The sequence below is a fragment of the Eretmochelys imbricata genome, chromosome 1, assembly GCF_965152235.1.
Source record: "Eretmochelys imbricata isolate rEreImb1 chromosome 1, rEreImb1.hap1, whole genome shotgun sequence".
In the NCBI taxonomy this organism is placed as follows: Eukaryota; Metazoa; Chordata; order Testudines; family Cheloniidae; genus Eretmochelys; species Eretmochelys imbricata.
Window position 1 is genome coordinate 354,217,702 of NC_135572.1, and position 15,977 is coordinate 354,233,678.

Here is a 15,977-nt window from a genome sequence, read left to right on the forward strand (position 1 = left end):
CTCACCCCCTCCCGCACCCCAACCCCCAATTTCGTGAACGTTCATGGGCCACCATACAATTTCCATACCCAGATGTGGCCCTCGGGCCAAAAAACTTGCCCACCCCTGGGCTGAGGTTCAGCATTCCTCTGGCTCTTATTTTACTTAAAAGACAGATCATGTTGCAGAGGAATGGTGGGAGGGTCCCAATAATTGTGCGGGGTTTTATTTGGAAGTAGGACAAGAAAGAGGGGATTGAATCTTCAAGCCATGAAGGGGCCCATGATGTTTTTTAGCAAATTAACCCAATTACATTTCTGAAGTTAGCCGGGAAAAGTCATTCATGGCAGATGCTGTCATCAGTCGTGTAATGCGTCGAGGCCAGACATGGGTAAAGCCTGCAGTTCATCCTCTTACCATCAGCCCCTTCTCCAACCGAAGACATGACCGTACACAAGGCCCAGTTGCTCTCTGGTGAACCTTCGGAGAAGATCTGTTATGCAAAGAAAAGCCAAAACATCAGGCTGTAGCCACTTGCAGGGCCCAATCCAGCCCCCTTTGAAAGAAGTAGAAAGACGGTCACTGATTTCAGTGGGAGTTGGCGCAGACCTTAGGGCACTGAAGGACTTGCTGGGCACGCCCAATAGTCTCCTGCTGTCATTGCTAGGAGTCTGAGGACTGCTTTTGTATCATTATCACTGTCAGTTAGCAGGGTGAATCTTGTTTGCTGGTACAGTTAAAGCAGTACAACCGCTCAGTGTGGCTGCAGTTATATATAAGTGGGTTTTACACTATTAGCTCTGGTCTTCGCTTAATATTTAGATTGACGTAGGTACGTCGGTCAGGGGTGTGAGGGCTGTAACTGAGCTGACCTGACCCGCCCTCCAGTAGATGCAGCTACGTCAACAGAAGAACGGTACCGTCACTCAGGGAGAGGGTGTTCCTATAGCAACGGAAAACCTCTTCCATTGGTGTAGGTTGTGGGGTGATGCTGGCATGGCTCTCAGCCCCCCAGATCCCTTCCCTTTGAAAACTGCCTCCACCTCCTGAAAACTGCCCCCGAATCCTGCTCCCCTGTAAAATTTTCCCCCTTCCTCCCCAAACTGCTCCCCAGATCACCCTCCCCCCTGCAAGTGGCCCCACTCCCGCCAGTCTCTGTCACTAGGGCCATGCACCGCTGGCCCCTCTCCCAGTGCTTAGCTTCGCCGGTGTCAGCTGCTCACCCGGGATTGCTGCGCACAGACAGGCCAGGCTACTTGGAGAGAGGTAACCACCCTCGGGTGGGCCTGAGTGGGATGGGGAGCGGCCTCCGGGGAGTGAGCCAGGCCCGCAGTTGAGGGGAAGGGGAAGCCCCCCACTGCTGCCTCATCTCCTCCAGTCTCACCCTTCTCCTTCCTTCAGTGCTCTCACAACCAGCCTCCCTCAATGTCCCCTGCCCCCTCAGCCCTACCCCCAGATCCCAGGCTCCACCCACACTCTCAGTCCTGAGCCCCTCGGCCCTACTCCCAACCCCCCTGGCTCCCATCTCCCCCAAACTCAGCCCCCTTGTGCCCCCAACCCTACCTTATCCATCCTATCTTCCCTCACCCACACCTTTCAACCCTACCCCAACCCCCTTAGTCCCCATGCCTCCACACCCAAACCACTTAGCCCCCCCATGTGCCCCACTCCCAGTCTCCAGGCCCCCCTCAACCATAGCCTCCCCCACCCAAGGACCCCATCTCCCCCCCCACACCCCAACTACCTCTCACACCCTTCTTCTTTTGCCCACCCAGCCCCACATACCTATCTTCCCAACCCTCTTTCAGACCTTGTTCCCTCAATTTCTTTCCCCCGTCCCCACCTCGTCCAATGAACCCCTACGTCCAGTCCCAAACAGATCCCAATTCATTGGTATTGGAAGCCATCTTCCCAGTCTTCTTTCACACACAGTCCCAATCCCGCCTCTGCCCCGTTTTACAGATGGGAAACTGAGGCCCAGGTTGACTTTTGCTTGGCCAATGTCACTCCGGAAGGTTGTGGCAGAGCTGGGGACCTTCCTATCGGAAGGAAGAGCACAAATGTTCTCTGCAGCTAGAACTTTTATGGCTTTGTGGCATTTCTGTGCCTTGTTTAGTTTGAGAGAGCTGGACCTATGCAGGTGCTCAGAGAATAGAGCTAAACCTCCCCCACTTGCCCCCTTCTCCTCTTGCCATTTGCCCACCGCTCTTTCAGGATTCACACACGCACACACCAGAGAGAAAGTCCAGTCGGGAGTAGCAGAGAGTGCACACACACTCCTACCCCACAGATCCAACACGGGGAAGCACAGAGTCCCAGGGGAGTCTGGGGTTCAGCATTGTGGGAGACCATTTAGTAAGCTACATTCCTGAAGATTAACCCCTCAGTTGATTGTTCCCCCTCAGATTCTCTTCCACCGCCCCCCAAGCTCTTTATGGGGTCTCTGGGCCCAGTTGAGCCCCCAGGACTTCTCACCCCAATGGGCTTATCTTCACTAGACTTGTGGTGAAATACAAATGGCTGCATTTCCCCCTGTGAATTTCAGTATTGAGTCCCGTAGGCTTATGCCAACAACCCCCTCTTTCATGCCCGCCACCTCTGTTGATTAGGTTCTGAGAATTATAGGAGCTTCCTGTAAGTGGCTACCGCTGGTCCTGAAACCAGGTGTAAATCAGAAGTGTTTAAATGAGAATTAGAGAAAAAGCGAGAAATATAACTACAAATGTGGCATTCAAAAGTGATTGCTTTACAGGCAGACAGAGAAATGCCATCGAGTTGAGTGTAAGGTCTACCTTCCCTCAGCTAATAATACATGAGTATCTGACACTTTAATAGTGCTTTCTATTCCAAAGGATCCCAAGGCATTAGACAAACACAGGTCCCAATACTGTAATTGGATCCATGCAAGCAGACTCTTAGACGCGTGTGGAGTCTCACTGAAGCGCTCCAACACCCCAATCTTACAAACACATAGGTGAGTAACTCTTGTGAGTAGAATCGTAGGACTGGAAGGGACCTCGAGAGGTCATCTAGGCCAGTCCCTGCACTTGTGGCTGGACTAAATATTAACTGGACTATCCCTGACAGGTGTTTGTCTAACCTGCTCTTAAAAATCTCCAATGACAGAGATTCCACAACCTCCCTGGGCAATTTATTCCAGTGCTTAACCACCCTGACAGGAAGCTTTCCCTAATGTCCAACCTGAACTGCCCTTGCTGCAAGTTAAGACCACTGCTTCTTATCCTATCCTCAGAGGTTAAGGAGAACAATTTGTCTCCGTCCTCCTTGTAACAACTTTTTATGGACTTGAAAACTGTTATCGTGTCCCCCCTCAGTCTTCTCTTCTCCAGACTGAAAAAACTGGGTTTGTTTAATCTTCCCTCATAGGCCATGTTCTCTAGAACTTGAATCATTTGCGTTGCTCTCCTCTGGACTTTCTCCAATTTGTCCACATCTTTACTCAAATGTGGTGCCCAGAACTGGACACAATACTCCAGTTGAGGCTTAATCAGTGTGGAGTAGAGCAGAAGAATTACTTCTCATGTCTTGCTTACAATACTCCTGCTCATACATCCCAGAAAGATGTTTGCTTTTTTTTGCAACAGTGTTACACTATTGACGCATATTTAGCTTGTGATCTACTATGACTCCCCAATCCCTTTCCTCAGTTCTCCCTCTTAGGCAGTCATTTCCCATTTTGCGTGAGTAGAATTGATTGTTCTTTCCTAAGTGGAGTTCTTTGCATTTGTCCTAATTGAATTTCTTCCTGTTTACTTCAGACCATTTCTTCAGTTTGACCAGATCATTTTGAATTTTAATTCTGTTCTTCAAAGTGCTTGCAACCCCTCCCAGCATACTTTATAAGTGTACTTCCTATGCCATTATCTAAATCAGAGGTTGGCAACCTTTGGCACGCAGCCTGTCAGGGTAAAGCCACTGGTAGGTCGGGCCAGTTTGTTTATCTGGAGGGTCCAGAGGCATGGAGCCCCGCAGCTCCCACTGGCTGCAGTTCGCCATTCCTGGCCAATGGGAGCTGCGGGAAGCGGCACGGGCCGAAGGAAGTGCTAGCCACTGCTTTAGTCAGTGGCTTTATCTTGACTGACCGGGTGCCAAAGGTTGCTGACCTCTGATCTAAATCATTGATGAAGATATTGAACAGAACCGGACCCAGAACTGATCCCTACAGGACCCCACTCGTTATGCCTTTCCAGGTTGACTGTGAATCACTGATAACTATTCTCTGGGAATGGTTTTCCAACCAGTTACATACCCATCTTACAGTAGCTCCATCTAGGCTGTATTTCCCTATTTTATGAGACAGTCATAAACTGTCAGACAGTATCAAAACCCTTACTAAACTCAAGATATACCACATCTACCACTTCCCCTCGCCCCAGGCTTGTTACCCTGTCAAAGAAAGCTATTAGGTTGGTTTGACATGATTTGCTCTTGACAAATCCGTGCTAACTGTTACTTATCACATTATTATCTTCTAGGTTTCTTCACATTGATTGCTTAATTATTTGCTCCATTATCTTTCAGGCACTGAAGTTAAGATGACTGATCTGTAATTCCCCAGGTTGTCTTTATTCCCATTTTTATAGATAGGCACTATATTTGCCCTTTTCCCATCCTCTGGAATCTCACCCATCTTCCATGACTTTTTGAAGATAATCGCTAATGGCTCAGATGTCTCCTCAGTCACCTCCTTGAGTATTCTAGGATGTATTTCATCAGGCCCTGGTGATTTGAAAACATCTAACTTGTCTAAGTAATTTTTAACTTGTTCTTTCCATATTTTAGCCTCTGGTCCTATCTTCTGTTCACTGGCATTCATTAAGCTAGATGTTCAATTGCTACTAAATTTGTTGGTGAAAATTGAAACAAAAACGTAATTTAGCACTGCTGCCATTTCTACATTTTCTGTTATTGTTTTCCCCCTCTCATTGAGTAATGGGCCTACCCTGTCCTTGGTCTTCCTCTTGCTTGTAATGTATTTGTAGAATGTTTTCTTGTTACTCTTTGTGTCTCTAGCTGGTTTAATCTTCTTTTGTGCGTTGGCCCCATTCAAATCACAGGGACTACCTGTGTGAGTAAAGTGATTTATGAGCTTACGTATTTGAAGAACCGGGCCTTTATTACTTCCTTCACCAATGAAATTCAGCCATCACTGAGGTGGAATGTAAAAGCGTACAGCAGCACTCTCATAAAATTTGTGACAGGAAGGGAAGAAAGCGAGTGTATTTCAATTGAAACCGTTGAGGTAATTTTATTCTACCTTTATAAAATTCCTCATCTGATTTACAGGAACAAGTCTGACCTCCCATGTTATCTTTTTAATATCTTCAAGATGTGAGCGGGAAAGTTATAGACAAAGAAAAACAAAAGAGGGGTCAGGAAAAAGCAAACTAATATATTCCGTTTAATCATCATTAGGTTCAATAAGAGAAAATAGATTAATATCTTTCAGATGTTTTTCTTTAAGCTGTTTATATTTTTCATCTTTGTGTGTTTAGGAAAAATAGTTCTGCTTCTTACTTTTTTACTTCTGCTTTTTAAATAAGAATCCCAACAGAGTGATTAGTACAATACAGGATAGATAAAGGGCAAATGTGAACAGGGAAAAAAGAGGTAACTTTTCCACAGGAAGGTTAAAAGAGAAAAAGGCACTTTCGAATAATTAGTTTCCATAATTATAACTTGATATCCATTCTTGTCTGTCCTCTAAATGCATTTATTACAACAATTATTTAAATCTGTTTTTCCACTGATATAATTGCCTTTCTTCATATGTTTCATTTGACCCACATAAAACTAGAATTTATCTCCCTTTATTGTTGCAAATCATATGCTGCAGAAATGCAAAATCAGATAACTCTGAGGTTATAGGCAACATTGCCTATGTTAAATAAATTAAAAGGTTGCCAGTTTGGGAGTGTTGGCCTATTATTTTCCTTATGTTAGATCTTTTTGGATCTGAGTAATTGACAGGGATAATGGGATTTGAGGACTAGGGACGTTTTTTATTGTAAAGAAGCAAAAAAGAAAAACCTTCAAACTCACTTTAAAAAACCTGAGATCATAAAAGTGAAAAATGTGGTGTGAGAGAGATTAATGATCTCTTACTTAGTCATAGCTATGATGAAGATAATACTTTTGATGTGAGATCTAACCCCTTGCCTTTACAGGTCTCCTGGTATCTTTCTTAAAGCACCGCTATCCACTGAAAAATTACTCTCTAAATGGCATTGTGAGCTTCCATATTTATTGTCTTTCAGTGACTTCAGGCTCATGTTCTATTTTAAGTTCACAAGTTACAAAAACGTCTTTTGTAATTTGTCTGTACTGAAAACTAAACCTGTGAACTGAAGCTTCCGGCTTGTGCACCCTCACCTGTAGTAAAGATTTGTGAAGTCTAAGAACCTTAATTCAGGATTTCCTGTATTTTAAGTGTTTGTGTTTTCTCTGAATGGATTTTAGCAACTATAGCTCTATAGTAACACACTGTTTGTTTTTCCCTAGTCAAATATATTTACATATAGTTTGGGATCTGTTATGGCATGAATCACCAATTGCTACTGTTACACGTGGGTTTGCAAATGCCTTTTCTTAGCATGTGAGCAGTATGCGGTCTGAACACTGTATTGATGTCAGGTTTCAGAGTAGCAGCCGTGTTAGTCTGTATTTGTGTTAGCTTTGTGACTGACTGGCTGTTTACCACCGCTCTTTTGAGGGAGCTGTGGTAAACCATGAGTTTTTCTGCTTTAATCATTCTCTCTAACTATTCTTACTGCTGAAGAGTGGCTTCCTGGGAATTGGCATTGGTGTTTGGCCTGACATTTCTTAACGAGGGATTGGGATTGCCTGCATGTGGTTAGTGACCTTTGTTCAATGACTGGTGTATATAGTGTAAATAAACAAGTTACACACAGAAAATACCTTGACTCCACATCATTGGTTTCTCCTCCAAGACAAAGCCAACTCCCAAGGTCCCAACCTCCGCTACTGCTCAGCAGAGAGACAACAGATCTAAAATGATATTTGTAATATTATGATCAAATCTGGCATTATTAGGAATCACAAACATAATTTGCTGTAGGGTCTCATTTGTCCCTATTATTTAAATGTTATTCTCTTTGGTATTGCATTTATATCGTTTGCAAACAAAACAAAACAGGGCTGCGAAAAGGAATTTGAAGGTGTGCCTCGGAATAAAATAAGGCTTCCTCAGCGTCATGTCTCTTTAGAGGGGGTTGAGAGAAGGGGTCCTGTGAGAAAAGTGTGGGGACTGAACTCAGTAGTTGTTAGAGGTTATTAATGAAGCTAGAGGAGAACAGTGAACTCTTATTCTTCCTGTTCGATAGTAGTTTAAACTGCAGCTATAAAGTATTGTAGGTTACATGAATTTGAGGGTAGTTGCTACCAAGAGCCTTCCCAATTCAAACAGAGAGATTGATATACAAGTCCTACGTAGAACTGAGTTACAGGCACCAGGGAAATGAGGTGAGACCTCTCTTCCCTATGTCCTCAATTTTATTTTACATTTTTAATTGTAATTTAATGTCAGGGTTTGTTGAATTATCAATAAGTTTAGCAATTTTTGTTGTTGTTGTTTTTGCTCAGCTGCTACCAAAATCAGAAGAGACTCTCGTGGTGATCTGTGTACACACACTGTCTTCTTGAATATTTTCACTTTTTTATTGTTTTACTTACAGCTTTTCACCAAATGCCAGTGGATTCAAGTTCCCTTTACCAGTCAGCAGTTTCGGTGCTGCATAACTCATATTTGGATTCCACATCTCGGAATGGCTTTCAGTACAGTCGAGTGACTTTGGTGAATAATGATGTATTTTTAAAGGAGGTATGTTTCGTGGGCGAGGGGTTTAGTTAAAGGTTTTGCAAAGGAGGGAATTTCTTCCGTGTCTTCCAGGGTTCTGTTATGTTCCATTGTTTTTTTTGCCTGCCATTTGTGGCAGATGTTTTGATTCTTTCGTTTCCAGAGTTCAGTTAATTTATACGTCCCATTGTGACCTTTGCCCAATTTACAATTCCTGAATGAGTCGAGCATTTTCTTTCTTTTCTCTTCTTGACCCTTCTGCTCCCTACCCCACTCCTTCCTTTGACTGTGGAATAAAGGCTGCAAAATCTGCAGCTGCAGGGCCTCCTCTTCAAGTCATGGGGGGCCCTCAGGCCCGGTTGAAATGCTAATGCGATGCTTATGCTCGAGGGCTTTTCGAGTGGAGCATGAGCTGCTTCATGCTGACTTGAGCCCCAAGTTAAATCAGGATGTCTCTCCTTTTATCGTGGCCCTGGCTGGGATATGTCAGGTCCTCCATCTAACTGTGACCAGGATAGCTCCCTATGTTCTTCCCTTAACTCCTCTTGCAAACATTCATGTGTAATGCCGACAGACCCCAGTTGTCAGCGGGCGGGATCAAACCAGGGGATCTCTGGAGCTTAGTGCATGAGCTTCTACCGCATGAGCTAAAAGCCAACTGACTTCTTAGCTAAGGCTGTAGAGCAGACTCGTTTAACTCTCTCTCTAAGTGGTCTCGGTGCCACTAGATGGGACAGAACACCACACCCAGGAGGTGTGTGGGTTACACATGCACAAGACTGAACTACATCATGCCCTTTCTACAGCAGGGGTGAAACCATTTTAAAAATATTTATTTAAAGAGGGCTTTCCAGTACCTTCTTCATCTGTATTGTGCTCGAGGCTGTATTCTTTGAAGATTGCAAATGACTCTTCGAGCCCCCAGGAACCAGTGCTTCTGTTGTCATTAACTAAAAATAGAGCTGAAATCGTAGTCAACATGTCACAGGGCAGGGTTCACCTCACCCTGGATTCCTCTCTTCAAGCAGTCCTCATGTATGCCAGTGGCAAGTTCAACACCCAGTGCTTTATTTACAGTAGACAAGTCCTTGTCCCTCCAACAACATAAAACTTTTACATTTCCTCTAGGCAGGGGGGTGGGAGGTGGAGGGGAAGAGGGGAGGGAAGAGATCTCACCTCCCTGAGATCCTGGGCTTCACTGGCCCTTCCTTCCTGTGTATCCCTCCCTGCTCTTTCCTCTTCCTGTCTCTCTTTTAAGGGTCCTCAGCTGAGGAGCTGACTCGCCTTGTTAACTGGTTAAACATCCAGTCCTTAGCCAATTATCTCCTCAATTGGACTTGCATGGGGACGATTGCCAAATCAGCCTTAGGCCACTCTGACTCTTTCACACTGCATTACAGTGGCACAGTTACACTGTAGAGTGTAGAGATTTCCTATATCTGTGGAAGGGGTTTTCCATTGATGTAGGTAATCCAAGGCTCTGAGAGGCCTGCTCTACACCTAAATCTTAGGTCAACCTGGCCACATGGCTCAGGGTTGTGAAAAATTTCTGTTTGCCAGAAGCTGGGAATGAGCGACAGGGGATGGATCACTTGATGATTACCTGTTCTATTCTGGGGCACCTGGCATTGGCCACTGACGGAAGACAGGATACTGGGCTAGATGGACCTTTGGACTGACCCAGTAGGGCCATTCTTATGTTCTTATGCCCTCTGTGGGATAGTTAGATCAACCTAACCCCCACTGTAGGCGCAGGTAGGTCGCCGGCAGAATTCTTTTGTCAACCTAATAACGGTTTATTTTTTTAGATTAATATTATTTATATTATTGTAGCCCAGGAATCCCAGTCATGGACTCCTAAACTAGAAATCAGTTCATTTGCTATTTAACAATAGTTTAGCAAACATCTACGTTTGTTTTAAAATCCGATCAGACCGTCTTCAATGCTGCAGTCACACTTGGGTGTAAGTACAAAAAACGAAAGTGTGATATTCAGCCTACTGCTTTTCTAACTTGCAGTCTCATCTTAAATCTTTTCTGTCCTCCCACAATTTTTAAGGAGATTTCAATAAATCAATTCCATGAGATAAGAAAAGCAATTTGAAAAAATTAGCTCCCTGCCTGCTCACTTAGGCTCTTGTTACATTTTCTGTAGCATGGAGCTCAGTTAAAAGCATCCCATGCTGGAGTTATACAAGTACTAAATCCCTGGAAAAAAGTTTTAAAAGAATCAAACTATAAACCCCCATAATTGCATTTGGCCAGCAGAAAGGGCAGAATGGAATGCCGAGCAAGTCCCTTTGTGCATCTGGACCGAGGTTCTCACAAGCCTTGACAAACACACTCCCCTGCTTTCTAGTGGGGGAGTCAAACTACGCTTTCAAATGAAGTTTTAGCTCATACGCCAGTGAAGAAATCCTTCCAAATGTAAACAGATGAGACAGTGGTAAAAACAACTGTTCCTTTCCTCCTCCTACTGATACCATCAATGGTAGTGCACCCGCAGGAGATTGGGAGAAAATTGCTGGAGTAGGCACAGTCACGCTTGTCTGTCAAAGCCACTGTCTCATAGTTTCACCCTTTCAAAGCACTGTCAGCCTTGAACATCAGGGGCACTTCAACAATCCCCTGGATTTCCTTTCAAACCCTGTGCACACTTCGAGCACTAACAAGTGGGATAGATCAGCTGGCCTGCTGCATGATTCGTCAATGATTGCATGTCCAGGGAGCAAGTCATGAAAGAAATTTTAATACTGGATACAAAACCTTCACATCATTTCTGTAAAGAGGGGCAAGAATGAAGAATTCTTTTTGTGTGTGGTTTGTTTAGACCCGGTAAATGTTTTAGTTTAAGCAGGTCAGTTTGAATTCTGTCACCATTTTAAATATATTTTATGCCCTAGAAAGGGAGTGTGTTTAGAGCAGAGGACTGGAACCAAGACTCCTAGGCTATACAGAATTCCAACTTCCCTGTGCATCAGTTTCGCCTTCCGTGAAATGGATATAACATATGCCGACATCACATGGAAGTTGCGAGGGTAAAAAGTGTACTGCTGCAATTCTTTTAATAATAATAAAAATGGCCTCAAGCAATTAACAGACTATGGTGAGGAGATGAACAAATAATACAAATACACTGCTGCTGGGTCTTGCTCACATGCTCAGTGTCTAACTGATCATCATATTTGGGGTTGGGAAGGAATTTTCCCCTGGGTCAGATTGGCAGAAACCGAGGGGGCTTTTTGCCTTCCTCTGCAGCATGGGGCTCGGGTCACTTGCAGGTTTAAACTAGTATAAATGGTGGATTCTCTTTAACTTTATGTCTTTAAATCATTATTTGATGACTTCAGTAACTCAGCCAGAGGTTATGGGTCTATTAAAGGGATGGGGGGGAAAAGTTCTGTGGCCTTCAGTGTGCAAGAACAGGAGGTCAGACTAGATGATCATGATGGGCCCTTCCGGCTTTAAAGTCTATGAGTCTATAAATACTTGTGTTGAAAGGCTTTTTAGGCATTCCGTGATCCGTGTTTCTCCTGCACCAGCAGTTGTTTATCTTACTAGCATCTAAACAGTGCAGGTAGATGTTTCTTTAGGTTGCTTTGGGAGTTAGTAAGGTCACTGATATTTGTAGGGAAATCACAGACCCTGAACTTGGGTCTTGCCACATAAATAAAGGAGGAACTAATTATTAACTACCATATTTTGATTTATAAAATATAATTATTAATACATATTAAGTATGTATGCTTTCAAGACCGTAAGACCTTAAATGCTTTTTGAAATGAAGAAAAAAGCATTTTAGTTACCTTTAGTGAATGTTTGTAGAGCACTTTAAGATCTTTAAATGAAGTGTGCTATATAACTGCATAATAATCCCTGTATCACAATATTAATGTGGGTCTAGTCCTTGGAATATATAAAAGAAGCAGCCTTTTTGTGTCTTCTGCAGTACAAAACTTTTACCCAGGAAAAGGAAGCGAGTGGCTATACCAAGGAGGAACTTGATGAGACCTATGCATTTCTTCTGTTTGATAGTGAAAGCGAGGTAAAGTGGAAAAGTTGTTCAGCATAAGATATTGAGATGCTGCATCTTTGAATACTTTCATTTTCAATGAGGCTCCTCCCCAAGGAAGTCCATCAGAATTATTCTTAAATGGTTTAGTTTCTCTTTGTAATCTGCACTGCCTCTTCATTGTGATCATTGCTGTATAAATAAGCCAGAGGAGAATTTATCTGATAAAAAGGATCTGACAGTGACTCTGATCTTTTTTAAAAAGTCTATTGTTGTTGTCTGAGTGCTGACAGACTGTGCATACAGAGGGAAAGGCATTTTCCCTCCCCTAGTGAATTTACAGTCCAGTGCAGACATGAGCAAAACAGCTCAGATACATTTATAATGAAAAAGAACCTCAGTGACAGAAGACAGCAGTTTACAAGCATCCTTTTGAAGAAACTCTGTAGGTTGTGGAAGTAAAGTGCTAGAATATTAAGAAAGTGCAAGACATAAGCCTTCTGTCTGCCAAGACTTTTCTGAGGGGGTGGAATTTTCCAAAAACTTCCAAAGCACTGTGTGTTGCATGAATATAAAATGTTCATTAAATGTCATAGCCAGACCTGATAAATGGCTCTCAGCATTTAGGGCCATCTTTCCACTGACTTCAATGAACATTGGATCTGTCCGTAATTATATTCAGATCATAAGTGTTTTGTGAATGTGAAAATAATTAACTTTTTGGCAATACTTAAATACATTTATTAACTGAAAGTATGTTTGCTAAGTGTTGTAATAGTGACAGGATAGCTAAACGTGTTATCTTTAAAATAAATAAATGAGGCTATAACTTATTTTGAAGGCAAAAGCGGTGTGTCAGAGTGGACTTCGTATAAACACCCGATCCCTTACCACGCTAGGTGATCCAGCAAAAGGTAAGGTTAAAGTACAGAGGGGAAAAAATCTGACTTGTTGTTATAATAAACTGCAAGCAGTTTCTTGAAAAGAAACATACAAATGAACTTTTATGACTTACTTTTTTAATCTTTCAAATAAATAAAATTAACAATCTGTTATTTCTTATTTTTTTAAAATTAGATTCAGTTGTTCTATGGATCAAGCAATCAGTGTTGTTTTCCTCCTGTAATGTAGTTAGCTATTGAAATGATGATGGTTTTACCACCTTTCTTCTCCATCTCAGTTTTTTCAGTCAGAATAACAATTTAGCAAAGATGCCAAAATTTAAAACATCTTCCTCTACATTGACCATCATGCTTGTCCAGAGCCTCTTGCTGGTCCATTGCATTTTGCCAGTTCTTGTTATTACTACTTTTAATAATAATATCGTGCCAAAATAATACAGTGCTCCACACTTTACAAAACATAGAAAAGACCCTCTCCCTTACCCAAAAGTCTAAGGACCTGATCCTGCAAAAGATACTTGGTATAGGGTTAACCATCATGAGTAATCCCATTGATAATCAGTAGGACCACTCATGATAGTAAATGCTAGGCTCAGAGAAATGTTTGCAGGATTGAGCCCCAAATTTAGAAACAATTTAGACAATAACAGACAGGGGGAAGGCTAGAATTGCTTCATCTATGTCTGCATCTTAATCCCACTGGATTATGAAGAGTACTATGACAACAAGAACTTTTAAATAAATTACATAAAGTCGCATTCATTTCAGGAAGCTGATGAAAAGGCCCTGTGGATTTTCACCCTTTTAATTTAATGTTCTTGAGGGTGAATTTTCGTATTAAAAAAACAAACGGATGTTTGTTTGTCGTTTTTGTTTTAGATATTTAATTGAATGCCCCAAATGTTATAACCTGACACTTTGGCACATTTTGTTCAATATAAATTAAAATAGTACAAGCAAATCTAGATGATTAGGGCCACTGATATTCGTAACTTGATTTACACACCCAACGTATAGCTGATCAATGCATAATTCAGAGGTTTACATCAATTTTACAATTTAAAGTTCAAACAAACAAACAAAAAAACCACCCTGTGAAGTTGACTTAAGATTTGAAACTAAGGCGACATGTTTGTCAGCATTATATCTTTTCTTTTAAACTATTTTATTATTGGTATCAGGAATCTGAAATAGGTTTTTGGTTCCACTGAAAGTAATATTGTAACTACACCTCCTTGGTCAGGAATCGTACATTGTGGAATCAGTGGAATCAAACGGGAGTAAAACTGAAGTAGTGTGGCAGTGAATCACACACTACATTTCTGAGAATTTAGACATGCGTTTGTGTTTTTTTGGGGAAGGGGGCTACATGAAAGCAATGCTAAAACAGAAAGTGTCTGAAATATTTTAATTTCTTAGGGTTTTTTCTCCTGCTTGACCTAATATTTTTGTACATAGCTCCTTCTTTTGAAAGTAATTCAAGATCTGTTGCGGTTTCATTTTTTCCTGATGTTTTGTACACTAGCAGCTGCCAAGAAATTGTTGCCTCTATGAATTCAAACACATAATCTCACTCCCTTCCCTTGCCACCCTTTTGTATATGGAAATCAAGGGATAAATGCAGCCAATGAACTGGAAGTTATTGTTTTTGACTGTTGCTGGTAGCTATCTGTATTTTTGGTTGTAAGCACTGTTGGATTTTCCCCACAGAGAAAGGGGATAGGAGATGCTGACTTTCACATAAAGCTCCCTTGTGTCATGAAATAGTTTAGAGTTATTTTATCTGGAAGTTGAGTGGCATGTAGAGGTTACAGAGAAGGAGTCGGAAGGTGTGGTTGTCATCTGGCCTGAACCACAGACTATCCATCTTTAATTAACCCAGGTGAAAGCTGAATAAAAACAAGCCCTCAGCAAACACCACAGTACTACATCTGGTCTGAGCTCTCCTACTTATGTAAATTCCAAATTGATAACCTCAGCATGTATTAACCCCCTCAGTGCTAGGCCAACATACACAGCTCTTTATGACCTTTCATCAGGTTTCACCATAGAGGGCCTTGATCCTGCAAACGCATACTGTAAGTACTCCTACTAAATCAGTAGGACTACTCACAGGAGTAGTCCCTAAGTTTGGCAGTGAATGAGGTGTATTGTAGCCAGTCATATCTAAAATAAATCCATAGCCCTAGTTTTAACTTTGAAATGTATTTAAACACTTCTGACTGGGAAAATCTTATAACATACATATCTCCTGTGAGACTTGAGGGTCTCGGGAGGGGTGCGAAGTAATCGTGCGGTCTTACATGATATGCTTGGGTATCATACAAACAATATAATGCGGGGCCCACAATCTACAATAGCAAACAACACTGAGCTGTCACAGTTTCAGTCCTTTAAGAACCCTTTTCAGGGTACAAAGGGACACTTCAGGTAGCTTAGGCTCAAAATTAAGGTTTTACTCAAAGAACAAATCATACAGTATAATAGCTAAAATATTTTTCATTGGGATTTTCTTATTTAGTCATTATTTATAATCCAGAATTCCAAAAAGAGTATTAAATATATTTATATTTTATTTTTTTTTAAAGGGGCTTATGTTTCCAAGTACTCAGACTACCTTCATCCAAGGCCCTGGTATCATGGAAAATCTGGCTGTATTGTAATTTTTAAACTAATTAAGGTAAAACTCAATCTTTTTGTCCCCCCACAGACTGCTTAATGAAAGTTCCCATAGAGCAGCAGGCAAGACAAAAATGTTAATGTTGGTGTGTTGTCCTAATATTGATATGCTATAAAATCAATACTATATTGATACCTTTTTTGGAATCTGGGTATTTAGTACATATTGATTAGGGGCACGGTGCACCATGAAGTATGAGATCAAAGGGTGCCTTGGTATTACTCCAGAAGCGTGGATATCTCTGAGAGTTTCATCTGAGAAAGTCTTTCAGTATTTGTTTCACGATGCATTATTTACTACTAGGGTTGTCAACTTTCTGTTGGCACAAAATTGAACACCCTAGCCCTGTCCGTTCCCCAAGGTCCCGCCCCCACTCACTACATTTCCCCCTCCCTTGGTGGCTCTCTTTCCCCCACCCTCACTCACTTTCACTGGGCTGGGGTAGGGGTTGAGGTGCGGGAGGGGATGAGGGCTCTAAATGCAGGTGTGGGCTTCGGGGTGGGGCCAGAAATGAAGGGTTCAGGGTGTGGGAGCGGGCTCCAGGCTGGGGCAGGTAGCTGGGGTGTG

At 42.3% G+C, this 15,977-nt stretch overlaps 1 protein-coding gene and 1 long non-coding RNA gene across 4 annotated transcripts in view; one reads left to right on the top strand and one right to left on the bottom strand.

The window, feature by feature from the left end:
• The window catches only part of TASOR2 (transcription activation suppressor family member 2), a 76,150-nt gene that overhangs the window by 9,214 nt on the left and 50,959 nt on the right, over positions 1 to 15,977 (top strand). For all 3 annotated transcript variants that reach the window (XM_077837296.1, XM_077837280.1, XM_077837288.1), the window contains exons 2-5: positions 7,695 to 7,840; positions 11,766 to 11,861; positions 12,670 to 12,742; positions 15,319 to 15,410. In XM_077837296.1, the coding sequence (XP_077693422.1) occupies positions 7,706 to 7,840; positions 11,766 to 11,861; positions 12,670 to 12,742; positions 15,319 to 15,410 (396 nt within the window). In that variant the 5' untranslated portion in view covers positions 7,695 to 7,705. The remainder of the gene's footprint in view (positions 1 to 7,694; positions 7,841 to 11,765; positions 11,862 to 12,669; positions 12,743 to 15,318; positions 15,411 to 15,977) is intronic.
• Positions 173 to 15,977, bottom strand: part of LOC144276899 (uncharacterized) — a 30,564-nt gene continuing 14,759 nt past the window's right edge. Inside the window, exons 2-3 of the long non-coding RNA XR_013348361.1 lie at positions 6,919 to 7,008; positions 173 to 472 (exon numbers count right to left, since the gene is read on the bottom strand). This is a non-coding gene — a long non-coding RNA (uncharacterized LOC144276899). The remainder of the gene's footprint in view (positions 473 to 6,918; positions 7,009 to 15,977) is intronic.